This window comes from Cherax quadricarinatus, chromosome 74, assembly GCF_038502225.1.
Source record: "Cherax quadricarinatus isolate ZL_2023a chromosome 74, ASM3850222v1, whole genome shotgun sequence".
In the NCBI taxonomy this organism is placed as follows: domain Eukaryota; kingdom Metazoa; phylum Arthropoda; class Malacostraca; order Decapoda; family Parastacidae; genus Cherax; species Cherax quadricarinatus.
The window spans coordinates 22,169,517-22,185,558 of NC_091365.1; the positions used below are offsets into that span (position 1 = coordinate 22,169,517).

Below are 16,042 nucleotides of genomic sequence, written 5' to 3' on the forward strand. Positions count from 1 at the left end.
ACCTGGCTTTATAACTCCATGTAAATAATAACTAGGTTAAATCTGTCCTAGCTACTATAACTGTTGTAAATATTGTACAAGCCTAGCCTAACTGTGGCTACCTTGCAAATCCACTGTAAGTAATCAACACACAAGTCTCCTACTCTGGATTACTTGTAATCACTGTAAATAATTAAATTCACAAGCTTCTCTAGCCTACCTGGCCTGCCTGTAAATTACTGCAAATAACAACTTCTGTGCATAGTCAGCTTGGCCTAGCCTCTGTGTAACTTTGACCTAGGTGTGCTAACTTAAAATAACTTTTTTAAACTGGTTCCTAACTGTGGCCTAGCTATGATAGCTTAACCTAACTCTGTAAAACTGGTTCCTATCTGTGGCCTAGGTATGATAGCTTAACCTAACTCTGTTAAACTGGTTCCTAACTGTGGCCTAGCTATGATAGCTTAACCTAGCTATTCCACATCACGGTTTTCGAAGGACCACTTTTGTGAAAATTTGTGTGGACTGCCTCCAAGTGAGTCGCCTACCCTGGCAAACTCTGTTGACACCGAGCTCTGAGGTGGGTACCTCAGCCTCACAAGTGGCTTATAGGACAGATTTTCACAAATGATTGGTATTGCAAGAAACCTCGCCTGCATGCACGTATAAAGGACTAACTTACTTGGTGTTACAGCATATATCCTGATCTTCACTTCCCTAAGCTAGCCTTAGCCCCTTTGGACTCCCCCTCAGAAACCATGTGCAACCGGGAGCATTAATTCCTGCAATATTCAATCGTAATTAGTGTCCTGCCTGCACCTCAGAAATTCCTATATCCAAGAGGGTATGTATCCCCTAGTATAACTATGCAGACTCAGACACTAGCTTCTAGACTGCTCTGAGACACTGGTACTTAATGGGCATTCTCAACCTGTTGCAACCGGGCCCACAGTTGACTCACTCACAATCTCCCCAGACACTGGCCAGTAATCTACGAGAAAAAGGTGAAGTTCTTGTCTTACTGTATGGGCCTGACGGAGGTCATCTACGGTACATCGAGGTGCCTCTACCAGATTTCCCCAAGTCTCAGATGTGAAGACATGTGGGGGCGCCGTCTGCTGCTCACGGCACGTCTTGTCTTGATGGTGTCCATCTTAAGAAGAATGAGCTGGTCCCTCTTCCAGACCCTAGTCTCTTCGTTCAAACTAGGGCTGCCAGTTCTCCCTAGCTAACTTATCCTAGTGTTTGCCTACATTATCGGCCTATTACTACCTATGTTAAGGTCTTAGGTCTACATTATTATTATCTACAGATGCCTCAATAACCTAATATTAATATACTAACAGTAAAACTACCTACTCCTTCCCTGACGAGTAAATCTATAAATTAAATACATGCCTACCAACAATCCATCGCCGACAAGAGAATGCTTCCCTGTTTGGGTGGGGTATAAGGGCCATCCAGCTCAGCCGTCCTGTATGGCCATGCTGGATCTGTCCTGTGGAACTTTAGGGACCAAATAAATTTCCACAGATGGATTTTCATATATTATAAAATATTTCTTTTTATTTAATTAGTTTCTTTATTACTGGATTTTTATATATTTTATTTCCCAGAGATTTATAATTCATTACGACTCTGTTCCTACGTCAGTTTGCGTGCGGCCGGCAGTAGCAGCCTGGTTGATCAGACCCTGATCCGCCACGAGGCCTAGTCTCAGACCGGGCCGCGGGGGCGTTGACCCCCACAAAACCCTCTCAAGGTAAACTCCAGGTAGCTAGAATTCTAGCTAGAGTTTGTTCCTCTGAACTAATCTACCTGGACTTCCTGCTAATTTCTGCAACATTGCAAGCTCCTGAACACGAATTGATTTCAACACGAAAGACCTAGAGCTATCATTCAACTCCCCCCGTGGTTGATCGCCACTAATATATATTTTGCCTTGTATCCATTTTCTCGTGTATGTGATGTAACGATTTTTTCCCATTATAAGCCCATTTTTTCCTATTTCTTGTCTATTATCATTTATTTATAGTTATCAATCATTATGCATCATTTATTATCATATTTTATTTATTACTTTTTTTTAGGCAGCTGAAGTCTATTTACACTCATTGTAACCCATGATTACCAAGTGATCATTGTAACCCATGATTACCAAGTGATCATTGTAACCCATGATTACCAAGTGATCATTGTAACCCATGATTACCAAGTGGTGATCATTGTAACCCATGATTACCAAGTGATCATTGTAACCCATGATTACCAAGTGGTGATCATTGTAACCCATGATTACCAAGTGATCATTGTAACCCATGATTACCAAGTGATCATTGTAACCCATGATTACCAAGTGATCATTGTAACCCATGATTACCAAGTGGTGATCATTGTAACCCATGATTACCAAGTGATCATTGTAACCCATGATTACCAAGTGGTGATCATTGTAACCCATGATTACCAAGTGATCATTATAACCCATGATTACCAAGTGGTGATCATTGTAACCCATGATTACCAAGTGATCATTGTAACCCATGATTACCAAGTGGTGATCATTGTAACCCATGATTACCAAGTGATCATTGTAACCCATGATTTCCAAGTGGTGATCATTGTAACCCATGATTACCAAGTGGTGATCATTGTAACCCATGATTACCCAGTGGTGATCATTGTAACCCATGATTACCAAGTGGTGATCATTGTAACCCATGATTACCAAGTGGTGATCATTGTAACCCATGATTACCAAGTGGTGATCATTGTAACCCATGATTACCAAGTGGTGATCATTGTAACCCATGATTACCAAGTGGTGATCATTGTAACCCATGATTACCAAGTGGTGATCATTGTAACCCATGATTACCAAGTGGTGATCATTGTAACCCATGATTACCAAGTGGTGATCATTGTAACCCATGATTACCAAGTGGTGATCATTGTAACCCATGATTACCAAGTGGTGATCATTGTAACCCATGATTACCAAGTGGTGATCATTGTAACCCATGATTACCAAGTGGTGATCATTGTAACCCATGATTACCAAGTGGTGATCATTGTAACCCATGATTACCAAGTGGTGATCATTGTAACCCATGATTACCCATGATTACCAAGTGGTGATCATTGTAACCCATGATTACCAAGTGGTGATCATTGTAACCCATGATTACCAAGTGGTGATCATTGTAACCCATGATTACCAAGTGGTGATCATTGTAACCCATGATTACCAAGTGGTGATCATTGTAACCCATGATTACCAAGTGGTGATCATTGTAACCCATGATTACCAAGTGGTGATCATTGTAACCCATGATTACCAAGTGGTGATCATTGTAACCCATGATTACCAAGTGGTGATCATTGTAACCCATGATTACCAAGTGGTGATCATTGTAACCCATGATTACCAAGTGGTGATCATTGTAACCCATGATTACCAAGTGGTGATCATTGTAACCCATGATTACCAAGTGGTGATCATTGTAACCCATGATTACCAAGTGGTGATCATTGTAACCCATGATTACCAAGTGGTGATCATTGTAACCCATGATTACCAAGTGGTGATCATTGTAACCCATGATTACCAAGTGGTGATCATTGTAACCCATGATTACCAAGTGGTGATCATTGTAACCCATGATTACCAAGTGGTGATCATTGTAACCCATGATTACCAAGTGGTGATCATTGTAACCCATGATTACCAAGTGGTGATTTGTAACCCATGATTACCAAGTGGTGATCATTGTAACCCATGATTACCAAGTGGTGATCATTGTAACCCATGATTACCAAGTGGTGATCATTGTAACCCATGATTACCAAGTGGTGATGTATTGTAACCCATGATTACCAAGTGGTGATCATTGTAACCCATGATTACCAAGTGGTGATCATTGTAACCCATGATTACAAGTGGTGATCATTGTAACCCATGATTACCAAGTGGTGATCATTGTAACCCATGATTACCAAGTGGTGATCATTGTAACCCATGATTACCAAGTGGTGATCATTGTAACCCATGATTACCAAGTGGTGATCATTGTAACCCATGATTACCAAGTGGTGATCATTGTAACCCATGATTACCAAGTGGTGATCATTGTAACCCATGATTACCAAGTGGTGATCATTGTAACCCATGATTACCAAGTGGTGATCATTGTAACCCATGATTACCAAGTGGTGATCATTGTAACCCATGATTACCAAGTGGTGATCATTGTAACCCATGATTACCAAGTGGTGATCATTGTAACCCATGATTACCAAGTGGTGATCATTGTAACCCATGATTACCAAGTGGTGATCATTGTAACCCATGATTACCAAGTGGTGATCATTGTAACCCATGATTACCAAGTGGTGATCATTGTAACCCATGATTACCAAGTGGTGATCATTGTAACCCATGATTACCAAGTGGTGATCATTGTAACCCATGATTACCAAGTGGTGATCATTGTAACCCATGATTACCAAGTGGTGATCATTGTAACCCATGATTACCAAGTGGTGATCATTGTAACCCATGATTACCAAGTGGTGATCATTGTAACCCATGATTACCAAGTGGTGATCATTGTAACCCATGATTACCAAGTGGTGATCATTGTAACCCATGATTACCAAGTGGTGATCATTGTAACCCATGATTACCAAGTGGTGATCATTGTAACCCATGATTACCAAGTGGTGATCATTGTAACCCATGATTACCAAGTGGTGATCATTGTAACCCATGATTACCAAGTGGTGATCATTGTAACCCATGATTACCAAGTGGTGATCATTGTAACCCATGATTACCAAGTGGTGATCATTGTAACCCATGATTACCAAGTGGTGATCATTGTAACCCATGATTACCAAGTGGTGATCATTGTAACCCATGATTACCAAGTGGTGATCATTGTAACCCATGATTACCAAGTGGTGATCATTGTAACCCATGATTACCAAGTGGTGATCATTGTAACCCATGATTACCAAGTGGTGATCATTGTAACCCATGATTACCAAGTGGTGATCATTGTAACCCATGATTACCAAGTGGTGATCATTGTAACCCATGATTACCAAGTGGTGATCATTGTAACCCATGATTACCAAGTGGTGATCATTGTAACCCATGATTACCAAGTGGTGAACATTGTAACCCATGATTACCAAGTGGTGATCATTGTAACCCATGATTACCAAGTGGTGATCATTGTAACCCATGATTACCCAGGGGTGATCATTGTAACCCATGAATATCCAGGGGTGATCATTGTAACCCATGATTACCCAGGGGTGATCATTGTAACCCATGAATACCCAGGGGTGATCATTGTAACCCATGGTTACCAAGTGGTGATCATTGTAACCCATGATTACCAAGTGGTGATCATTGTAACCCATGATTACCCAGGGGTGATCATTGTAACCCATGAATTCCCAGGGGTGATCATTGTAACCCATGGTTACCAAGTGGCGATCATTGTAACCCATGATTACCAAGTGGTGATCATTGTAACCCATGGTTACCAAGTGGTGATCATTGTAACCCATGGTTACCCAGTGGTGATCATTGTAACCCATGGTTACCAAGTGGTGATCATTGTAACCCATGGTTACCAAGTGGTGATCATTGTAACCCATGATTACAAAGTGGTGATCATTGTAACCCATGGTTACCAAGTGGTGATCATTGTAACCCATGGTTACCCAGTGGTGATCATTGTAACCCATGGTTACCAAGTGGTGATCATTGTAACCCATGGTTACCAAGTGGTGATCATTGTAACCCATGGTCACCCAGTGATCATTGTAACCCATGGTTACCCAGTGGTGATCATTGTAACCCATGGTTATCAAGTGGTGATCATCGTAACCCATGGTTACCAAGTGGTGATCATTGTAACCCATGAATACCCAGGGATGATCATTGTAACCCATGATTACCCAGGGATGATCATTGTAACCCATGATTACCAAGTGGTGATCATTGTAACCCATGGTTACCAAGTGGTGATCATTGTAACCCATGATTACCAAGTGGTGATCATTGTAACCCATAATTACCCAGGGGTGATCATTGTAACCCATGATTACCCAGGGGTGATCATTGTAACCCATGATTACCAAGTGGTGATCATTGTAACCCATGGTTACCAAGTGGTGATCATCGTAACCCATGGTTACCAAGTGGTGATCATTGTAACCCATGATTACCCAGGGGTGATCATTGTAACCCATGATTACCAAGGGTTGATCATTGTAACCCATGATTACCCAGTGGTGATCATTGTAACCCATGGTTACCAAGTGGTGATCATTGTAACCCATGATTACCCAGGGGTGATCATTGTAACCCATGGTTACCCAGTGGTGATCATTGTAACCCATGGTTACCCAGTGGTGATCATTGTAACCCATGGTTACCCATTGAAGACTACTGTTGCTTGTTATGCCTTGTAACACACACACACACACACACACACACAGTTATAAATTTATGATGCAGGACCCATGAACTACATCTCAACCCTGACACACTCACCGCTGTTGAAATTCTCAGCCGACTTCTGCAGCTGGACTGGTTTTGCTGGATTTTTTATTATTTCTTCACCCCAGTGCTGACACTGCTGACACTGCTGGTCCTCCTGATATCCAATACTACTTCTCTGTGCTGTCGTTTGTAGAGTCATGCATTGCTATCTTGCTATTTCTGATCTTTCTTCCTTGTTGGTTCTTCTGCTTACGTTATTTAGCATACACTCCGCGGCTGGTTGACTTTTATTTATTTATTTATTTATTTATTAATTTGAACATGCATTGCTCATTTCATTTAACATGATGTCACCCTTATCCTGCCGCCCCCCTTGGTGACATCACCATAGTGACACCAACACAAACCATACCACGGGCGGGAATAGAACCCGCGATCAGAGAGTCTCAAAACTCCAGACCGTCGCGTTAGCCACTGGACCAGCTAGCCACAATAAGATTCGTCCAACTAGGTATATTTCTACACCATAGGAAGGTTAGCATAGGCACCTCTGTGACCACAAATGCAAGTTTTTACAGACGAATCTGCAGCTAGCGTGGCAGTGGCGAACTCTAGCTCAAGTCCCCTCAAAACCGTTAACATGACTCACGAAATCGTAATGACACGATTACAAACAAACCATACCACGGGGGGGGGATAGAACCCGCGATCAGAGAGTCTCAAAACTCCAGACGGTCGCGTTAGCCACTGAACGAATCTTATTGTGGCTAGCTGGTCCAGTGGCTAACGCGACGGTCTGGAGTGAGAGACTTAAGTCCCAGTATTACTAAGTTTGATTAACGACTTACTAAACACTAAGGGTCGACAATGTAAAGAACGTTTTATGATCGAGACTCAAAATTTGGTTAATTCAAAAATTTCTGATATTATTTTAGCACCACAAGCCTCTGAAAAAGCAATAAATTACATGGCCATGCACTCTGCCCCTGGCCCAGACTCGTGCAACTCAGTGTTTATCAAGAACTGCAAGAAACCCCTGCCACGTGCCTTCAGCATTCTATGGAGAGGGAGCATGTACACAGGGGTCATCCCACACACACTAAAAACAACAGACATAGCCACCTGCCCCCTCAACAAAGGTGGTAGTAAAGCAATTGCAAACAATTACAGACGGATAACACTAATGTCCCAGATAAAAATCTTTGAAAGGGGTCTAAGAAGCAAGCTCGCCAACCACTTAGATACCCATCATTTGCTAAACCCAGTGCAACATGGGTTTACAGCAAGTCCTCCTGCCTATCCCAAATACTGGACCACTATGACATGAACTTGGACTCTGTGCAGGATAAACAATATGCAGATGTAGTGTACACAGACTTCGCAATAGCCTTCGGCAAGTGTGACCATGGTGTAATAGCGCACAAAGTGAGTGATAAAGGAATAACAGGAAAAGTTGGTAGATAGATCTATAACTTACTAATAAATAGAACACAGAGAATAATTGTAAACAGAGTAAAGTCAGAGGCGGCTACAGAGAAAAGCTCTGTTCCACAAGGCACAGTACTCGCTCCCGTCCTGTTCCTCATCCTCATATCTGATATTAAAGACAGAAATGTGAGACCCACACCGTGTCCTTCTTTGTGGATGACACCCGAATTTGCATGACAGTGTCGTCCATCGAAGACACTGCAAGATTCCAAGCGGACATCAACCAAATCTTTAAATGGGCCACAGAAAGCAATATGAAATTCAGTGAAGACAAATTTCAATTACACTGCTAAGGAAAACTCGAGGAAATTTAAACTGTATCAGAGTATAAAACAAATTCCAACCACAATATAGAGCGAAAAACTAATGTGAAGGACCTGGGAGTGATAATGCCAGAGAATCTCACTTTCAAAGATCAAAACAATGTACATACAAAATATGCTAGGAAAATAATAGGATGGATAATGAGAACCTTCAAAACTAGAGATGCCAAGCCCATGATGATTCTCCTCAAATTGCTTGTTCCCTCTAGCCTGGAATATTGCTGTATACTAACAGCCCTTATCAAGGCAGGCGAAATTGCTGACCTGGAGAATATATAGAGGACTTTCATGGCATGTATAAATGCAAGAAAACACCTGAATTATTGGGAATAGCTTAAGTCCCTTGATTTGTACTCCCTGGAAGGCAGGCAAGAAAGATACTTGATAATATATGTTTTGATAATCCTAAAAGGACTAGTCCCAAATCTGCACACGAAAATCACTCCCTATGAAAACAAAACACTTGGCTGGAGATACAACATCCCACAAATGAAAAGTAGGGGCGCCACAAGTACGATAAGAGAAGCTCAGTAAGTGTCAGGGGACCAAGACTGTTGAACTTCCTCACAGCATACATAAAGGGGATTACCAATAGACCCCTGACTGTCTTCAAGAAGGCACTGGGCAAGCACCTGAAGTCAGTACTTAACTAGCCAGGCTGTGATACGTGCAGCCAACAGTAATAGCCTGATTGACGAGGCCTAGTCACGGACCGGGCCGCGGGGGCGTTGACCCAAGAGACTTCCACCACGTATACTCCAGGTATATCATGCATGCCTTCCTTCTGTAGTAGTAGTAGTATCCGAGGGCTTTGAAGGAGGAGGTTCAACTTCTCAAAGGGGAAAATAGGAAGATGAAAATTCCCGTGGATAAAATATACCAACGAATGTGAGATGGTTGTAGTCAGTGTAGGGAAGCTGCTTGCCGTCATTGGGGTTAAGGTTGGCAGAAGTTACAAATTGGAAGTGGTTCCTACCTAAGGAAGAACTATCAAATTGAGGAAGGCAAAGAAGCAGAATTGAAGGTAGGAAATCACTTGTCTGTTCTCCTGGATGAATGTACTTCAGTGATCAGTGAGAATAAAGGTACCATCAACTCTGCTATTAAAGATAGGAACATCTTGGTGGCCGGTGACTCGGGGGTAAAATATATGGACTATGTCTTCTGTAGCAGAGATAGGAAGGTAAGACAGAGCATGTGTTTCACTGGAGGTGGTGTTAGAAACATAGTCAGCAGGTGGGATAATAGCATGTCAAGTAATGGGAACAAGCCCATTATCTGCCTCATTGCTGTTGGAAATGATATTTGGGAGAGCAGGAGACATGATCTGCTAATTAAGAACAGGACAGCTAAAGATATAATTATTCCTAAGGGAGGTGTCCTGATCATGTGTAGCATTTTGCCTGGAAGGGGAGTATACAACGAATGGACATCTAAAACAATTGATGTAAATTGCTGGCTAGACAGGTACTGCAAATAACCTGCGATCCCATTCATTGACAACTGGGACAGTTTCAATAGTATACATGATATGTATACAAGGAAAGGGGTAAACTCTCTGTGTCATGGGTGATAGCATTATCCAACTCTGTCAAAGGAGACATTGCTGAGTTATCTAGGATTTTAAACTGATAGAAGACAGATATGTGTACTCAGTTATTTGTACTCACCTATTTGTGGTTGCAGGAGTCGAGTCATAGCTCCTGGCCCCGCCTCTTAACTGATTGCTACTAGGTCCTCTCTCTCCCTGCTTTATCATACCTCGCCTTAAAACTATGTATGGTTCCTGCATTCACTATGTCACTTTCTAGGCTATTCCACGGCCTGACTACTCTATGACTGAAGAAATACTTCCTAACATCCCTTTGATTCATCTGAGTCTTCAACTTCCAATTGTGACCTCTTGTTTCTGCGTCCCATCTCTGGAACATCCCGTCTTAGTCCACCTTGTCTATTCCGCGCAGTATTTTATATGTCATTATCATGTCTCCCCTGACCCTCCTGTCCTCCAGTGTCGTCAGGCCGATTTCCCTCAACCATTCTTCGTAGGACAATCCCCTTAGCTCTGGGACTAGTCTTGTTGCAAACCTTTGCACTTTCTCAAATTTCTTGACGTGCTTAACCAGGTGTGGATTCCAAACTGGTGCTGCATACTCCAGTATGGGCCTGACGTAAATGGTATACAGAGTCTTGAACGATTCCTTACTGAGGTATCGGAATGCTATCCATAGGTTTGCCAGACGCCCGTATGCTGCAGCAGTTATCTGATTGATGTGCGCCTCAGGAGATATGCTCGGTGTTATGCTTGCCCCCAGATCTTTTTCCTTGAGTGAGGTTTGCAGTCTTTGGCCATCTAGACTATATTGTGTCTGCGGTCTTCTTTGCCCTTCCCCAATCTTCATGACTTTGCATTTGGCAGGGTTAAACTCAAGGAGCCAGTTGCTGGACCAGGCTTGTAGCCTGTCCAGGTCTCTTTGTAGTCCTGCCTGATCCTTGTCCGATTTGATTCTTCTTATTATCTTCACATCATCTACAAACAAGGACACTTCTGAGTCTATCCCTTCCGTTATGTCATTCACATATACCAAAAACAGCACAGGTCCTAGGACTGACCCCTGTGGAACCCCGCTTGTCACAGGTGCCCACTCTGACAACTCGTCACGTACCATGACTCGTTGTTGCCTCCATGTCAGGTATTCTGTGATCCATTGCAGTGCCTTTCCTGTTATGTGTGCCTGATCCTCTAGCTTTTGCAGTAACCTCTTGTGAGGAACTGTGTCGAAGGCCTTCTTGCAGTCCAAAAAAATGCAGTCGATCCACCCCTCTCTCTCTCTTGTCTTACTTCTGTCACCTTGTCATAAAATCCCAGTAAATTTGTGACACAGGATTTTCCTTCCCTGAAACCGTGCTGGTTGTCAATTATGCACTTGTTTCTTTCCAGGTGCTCCACCACTCTCCTCCTGATGATCTTCTCCATGACTTTGCATACTATACATGTTAGTGATACAGGTCTGTAGTTTAGTGCCTCATGTCTGTCTCCCTTTTTAAAAATTGGGACTACATTTACCATTTTCCATACCTCAGGGAGTTGCCCAATTTCAATGGATGAGTTAAAGATCTTTGTTAATGGCACACACAGCATCTCTGCTCCCTCTCTAAGGACCCATGGAGAGATGTTGTCTGGTCCCACCGCCTTTGAGGTGTCAAGTTCACATAGCAGCTTCTTCACCTCCTCCTTGGTTATGTGTACCTTATCCAGCACTTGTTTATGTATCCCCCTGTTCTGATTTCCTGGAGTCCTACTGGTTTCCACTGTAAATACCTCTGTAAATCTCGTGTTTTGCTCCTCACATACCTCTCGGTCGTTTCTTGTGAGCTCTCCATCACCCTTCCTCAGTCTGATTACCTCGTCCTTGACTGTTGTTTTCCTCCTGATGTGGCTATACAACAGCTTCGAGTCAGACTTGACTTTCGATGCTATGTCATTTTCATATTGTCGCTGAGCATCCCTTTTTATCTGTGCATATTCGTTTCTGGTTCTTTGGCTAATCTCTTTATTTTCCTGATTTCTCTGTCTTCTGTACCTTTTTCATTCTCTAGTACACCTAGTTTTTGCCTCCCTACACCTTTGGGTGAACCATGGACTCGTTTTGTTCTTCTCATTATTTCTGTTTCCCTTGGGAACAAACCTTTCTTCTGCCTCCTTGCATTTTGTTGCCACATAGTCCATCATTTCTTGTACTGGTTTGCCTGTCAGTTCCCTCTCCAACTAAATGTCTTGCAGGAAGTTCCTAATGCCTGAGTAGTTCCCCCTTTTCTAGTTTGGTTTTTCCCATCCTATTCCTGCTACTCTCTCCACTTGAAGCTCAACTATGTAGTCAAAGCACAGAATCACATGATCACTAGCTCCTAGGGGCCTTTCATACATGATGTCCTCGATGTCCGAACTACTCAAGGTGAATACAAGGTCCAGTTTTGCTGGATCATCCTCACCTCTCTCTCTGGTAGTGTCTCTAACTTGTTGGTGCATGAGGTTTTCCAGCACCACATCCATCATCTTGGCTCTCTATGTTTCAGGACCCCCATGGAGCTTCAGATTTTCCCAGTAAATCTCCTTGTGATTGAAATCACTCATAACTAGTAACTTTGCTCCCCCCATGTGTGCTCTTCTGGCCACCTCGGCTAGTGTATCGACCATTGCTCTGTTGCTCTCATCGTATTCTTCTCTTGGCCTCCTGCAGTTCTGTGGTGGGTTGTACATTGCTGCAATTATCACCTTATGTCCCTCAGACTGGATTGTTCCTACTAAGTAGTCCCTTTCGCCCATGCCATCCATTCCTTCCATTTTCTCAAAACCCCACTGGTTTTTAATGAGCAGTGCAACTCCTCATCCCCCTCTCCTCCCTCTGTCTTTCCTGAGGATTTGATATCCGGGTGGAAAGACTGCATCTGTTATTATTCTGGTGAGTTTTGTTTCTGTGAGTGCTATTATGTCTGGGGATGTCTCCTTGATTCTTTCATGCTACTCCTCACACTTATTTGTTATTCCATCTGCATTTGTATACCACACCTTCAACTTCTTTTCTAAGACTGTGGTCTGGGGGATATATTGGGGTTTGGGAAGTGGGAGACCTGATAAGGAACTATGGGTGGTTGCTGTTGGGGTGGAGTTTGTAATGCAGTGCGTGGGGGGCATTGGATATGGCATGGGTGTTTTGGTTTAGACTGTTTGGTTGCACTGGGGTTGACCTGGTTGGGGGGCTTCTATAGGAAGTTGTGAGGGAGGCTGTATTTGATCTTCTTCCTGGGTCTGGGATCTCCTGTCTGTCTCCTCCATCCCCTCTCTTTTTTCCTTTCGCCTTCGTACCATCTCTCTCAGTTTCTGCCTTTCGTCTTGTGTTCTGTTGCGGTCGAGATACACCTTCCTGTATGTGTGTGTGTGTGTGTGTTTGGGAAGCAAATGAGTTACAGTACGAGGGATGAAGGAGGTAAATATTGCAATTGGTTAACAGAGAGACAGTAGAAGGTGTAGAGTGAATAGCTCCAATAAAGTCTATTATACTGATAGTAGGAGAGTAAGAAATTGATGAACTAAGATTAACTGCATGTGCAAAAAACATGGATATTATTGCTATAACAGAGACCTATTTCAACCTGAAAATATTTTCGAATGCCATATACAGGATTATAAATTATTCTACACTGTATGGTCAACAGAAATGGTAGTGGAGTAGCGATGTTTGTCAGAGATAACATAAACTGTTTCATTAGATTTAAAAGTTTGGCTACAGTTTCTCGAGGGACGTGAAAAACTAATATTGGGTTTGATTAACAGACCTCCCAAACCTTGATAGGGAAGACTGTAAACTTTCAGGAACTCTTTGATATCACTTTGTATTAGACAATAAATTTAATATTCACTCAATTGACCAACAAAGAGGCTTACATCATTGTTTTTAATGAAGTCTTTCCGCAAGGTAAGGCGTACTTACACATCATAGGCCATCTATAAGACTTCAGGCATTATCTTGGGAATTAATTACCTCAAAGCTTCCTGTAAGGTATTTTACACTTTCTTAAGTTACCACAGGAATGAAATTAAGACACATGTGCAACATCTGGATATCTTTATTGTAGACGTTTCGCCAACCAGTGGCTTTATCAATACAAATTATAGGACATAACTTGAAAACAGTAGGACTATATACAGAAGATGAGGTAATCAGACCCTCAACCGAGGAGTAGGTGCGAAGAGCACCGCAGTCGTGGAGATTCTGAAGCAGAAGCAAGGAGCCTGGCGTTTATATAGTAACGTCAGGTGTAGCAGACGAGGGCATAGTCACTGGTAAGTGGGATTCCCCAGTGGAAGTAGGTCCTTCCCAAAGAGATGGGTTAGTTGTAGTAGTTGTACATAACCATCACGACTACGACAACTACTACTACAGCTAACCCATCTCTTTGGGAAGGACCTACTTCCACTGGGGAATCCCGCCTACCAGTGACTATGCCTTCGTCTGCTACACCTGACGTTACTATATAAGCGCCAGGCTCCTTGCTTCTGCTTCAGAATCTCCACGACTATGGTGCTCTTCGCACCTACTCCAAGGCTGAGGGACTGATTACCTCATCTTCTGTATATAGTTCTACTGTCTTCAAGTTATGTCCCAGAATTTGTATTGATAAAGCCACTGGATGGTGAAACGTCTACAATGAAAATATCCAGATGTTGCACATGTGTCTTAATTTCATCCTGTCGGTATTATATACCATTCTTGCACTACCACAGGAATCTTGACAAGTGTGGTTCACACTAGGATTTGGCCTCACGCTGTCACATTCATGCTGGTTCCCAACAGTTAATTACTCGGTGCCAAGAACCAGCACGAACCATCCATTATTACAGTCGCCTCACTAGTCATAGCTCGCCTTTTTCCTTGGCGACCTGGCAGCCGTTATTATGTTTCTTGTAGCTTACGTCGATATACACAGATAAGCTAGTCTTAATACACCAGGGCGTCGCAGATACTCATTCCAACGTTTCCTCTAAGCTCCAGCCAAGTATTTTCAACTATAACACTCACTCTTTGCAAAATTTGATGCCAACACTTTTACCAACAATAATATAAAAATTTATCAACTGCTAATACTGTCAAAATCCAGTAAGGAATATTATATAAAATTTAATATTATATGGAATATAATATGAGATAACCCAGTTTAGTAGAAGTTTGTCCACAATACCTAGAAAATCTATTGTAACAGACTTGAAGAACGAACGTTCCCTCAATTAATAAACTTCTGTTACATTAATTTTGATGATTTCAATAATAGTAAGGATATTAATGATTGTTTAATATCAGTATAATGATTTATCATCACACCTTAACATACTGATGACTGGTGGTGTAGATCTCTGTTAATTGTCTACCTTGCCACGTATAACTCACGAAATCGTATTGACACGATTGCCAACGAACCATACCACGGGCGGGGTTAGAACCCGCAATCAGAGAGTCTGGAGTTTTGAGATTCTCTGAATGAGGGCTCTAACCCCGACCGTGGTATGGTTTGCCACGCATAATGTTCCGTGTTATCGACAGTGCCATACATAATGTTCCTTGCTGCCAACAGTGTCGACAGTGATGATCGAGGGCCCGCGTGAGCGTCACATTCAGACAGGCAGTATTCTGGCAGTGATGTGTGTGGTGCGGCATTCACCACACTCACCACCAGACCACATACTCTGGTTCCATGGAGCAACCAACATTGACTATGACTCCTCCAGGGGTGGAGTCTCAATCCAGGTAAGTGTCCTCCAGGACAGTGTCTCCATCCAGGTAGGTGTCCTCCAGGACAGTGTCTAGAGACACACATTCAGACAGACACTGTCTCTCTGTCTCTGTCTGTCTCTCTGCCTGTCTGTCTATCTGTTTATGTCTGTCTATCTGTTTATGTCTGTCTATCTGTTTATGTCTATCTGTTTATGTCTGCTTCATGCAGCGCTGTATGACCCATAAGGGTCATACAGCGCTGCATAAGAGAGACATATTTATATGCACTGTTCTTGCCTGCAGGTGAGAGCGACGTTGTTTGTGTTGTCTTCCTGCCTGGCATATAGTCCCTGGACCTGGTATAAAATATTCCTATGAGCATATAGCTTTTGCTTCAGCTACATTTATCTAAGAGTTAAGCTCTATCGGGTTAGGACTTGATAAAACTCACCCATTACTGT

At 42.5% G+C, this 16,042-nt stretch overlaps 1 protein-coding gene across 1 annotated transcript in view; it reads left to right on the forward strand.

Moving 5' to 3' along the window:
* Nucleotides 1–16,042, forward strand: part of LOC128700117 (zwei Ig domain protein zig-8-like) — a 197,594-nt gene that overhangs the window by 113,122 nt on the left and 68,430 nt on the right. Inside the window, exons 7-8 of the mRNA XM_070100830.1 lie at nt 14,037–14,051; nt 15,451–15,614. Of these exons, the coding sequence (XP_069956931.1) occupies nt 14,037–14,051; nt 15,451–15,614 (179 nt within the window). The remainder of the gene's footprint in view (nt 1–14,036; nt 14,052–15,450; nt 15,615–16,042) is intronic.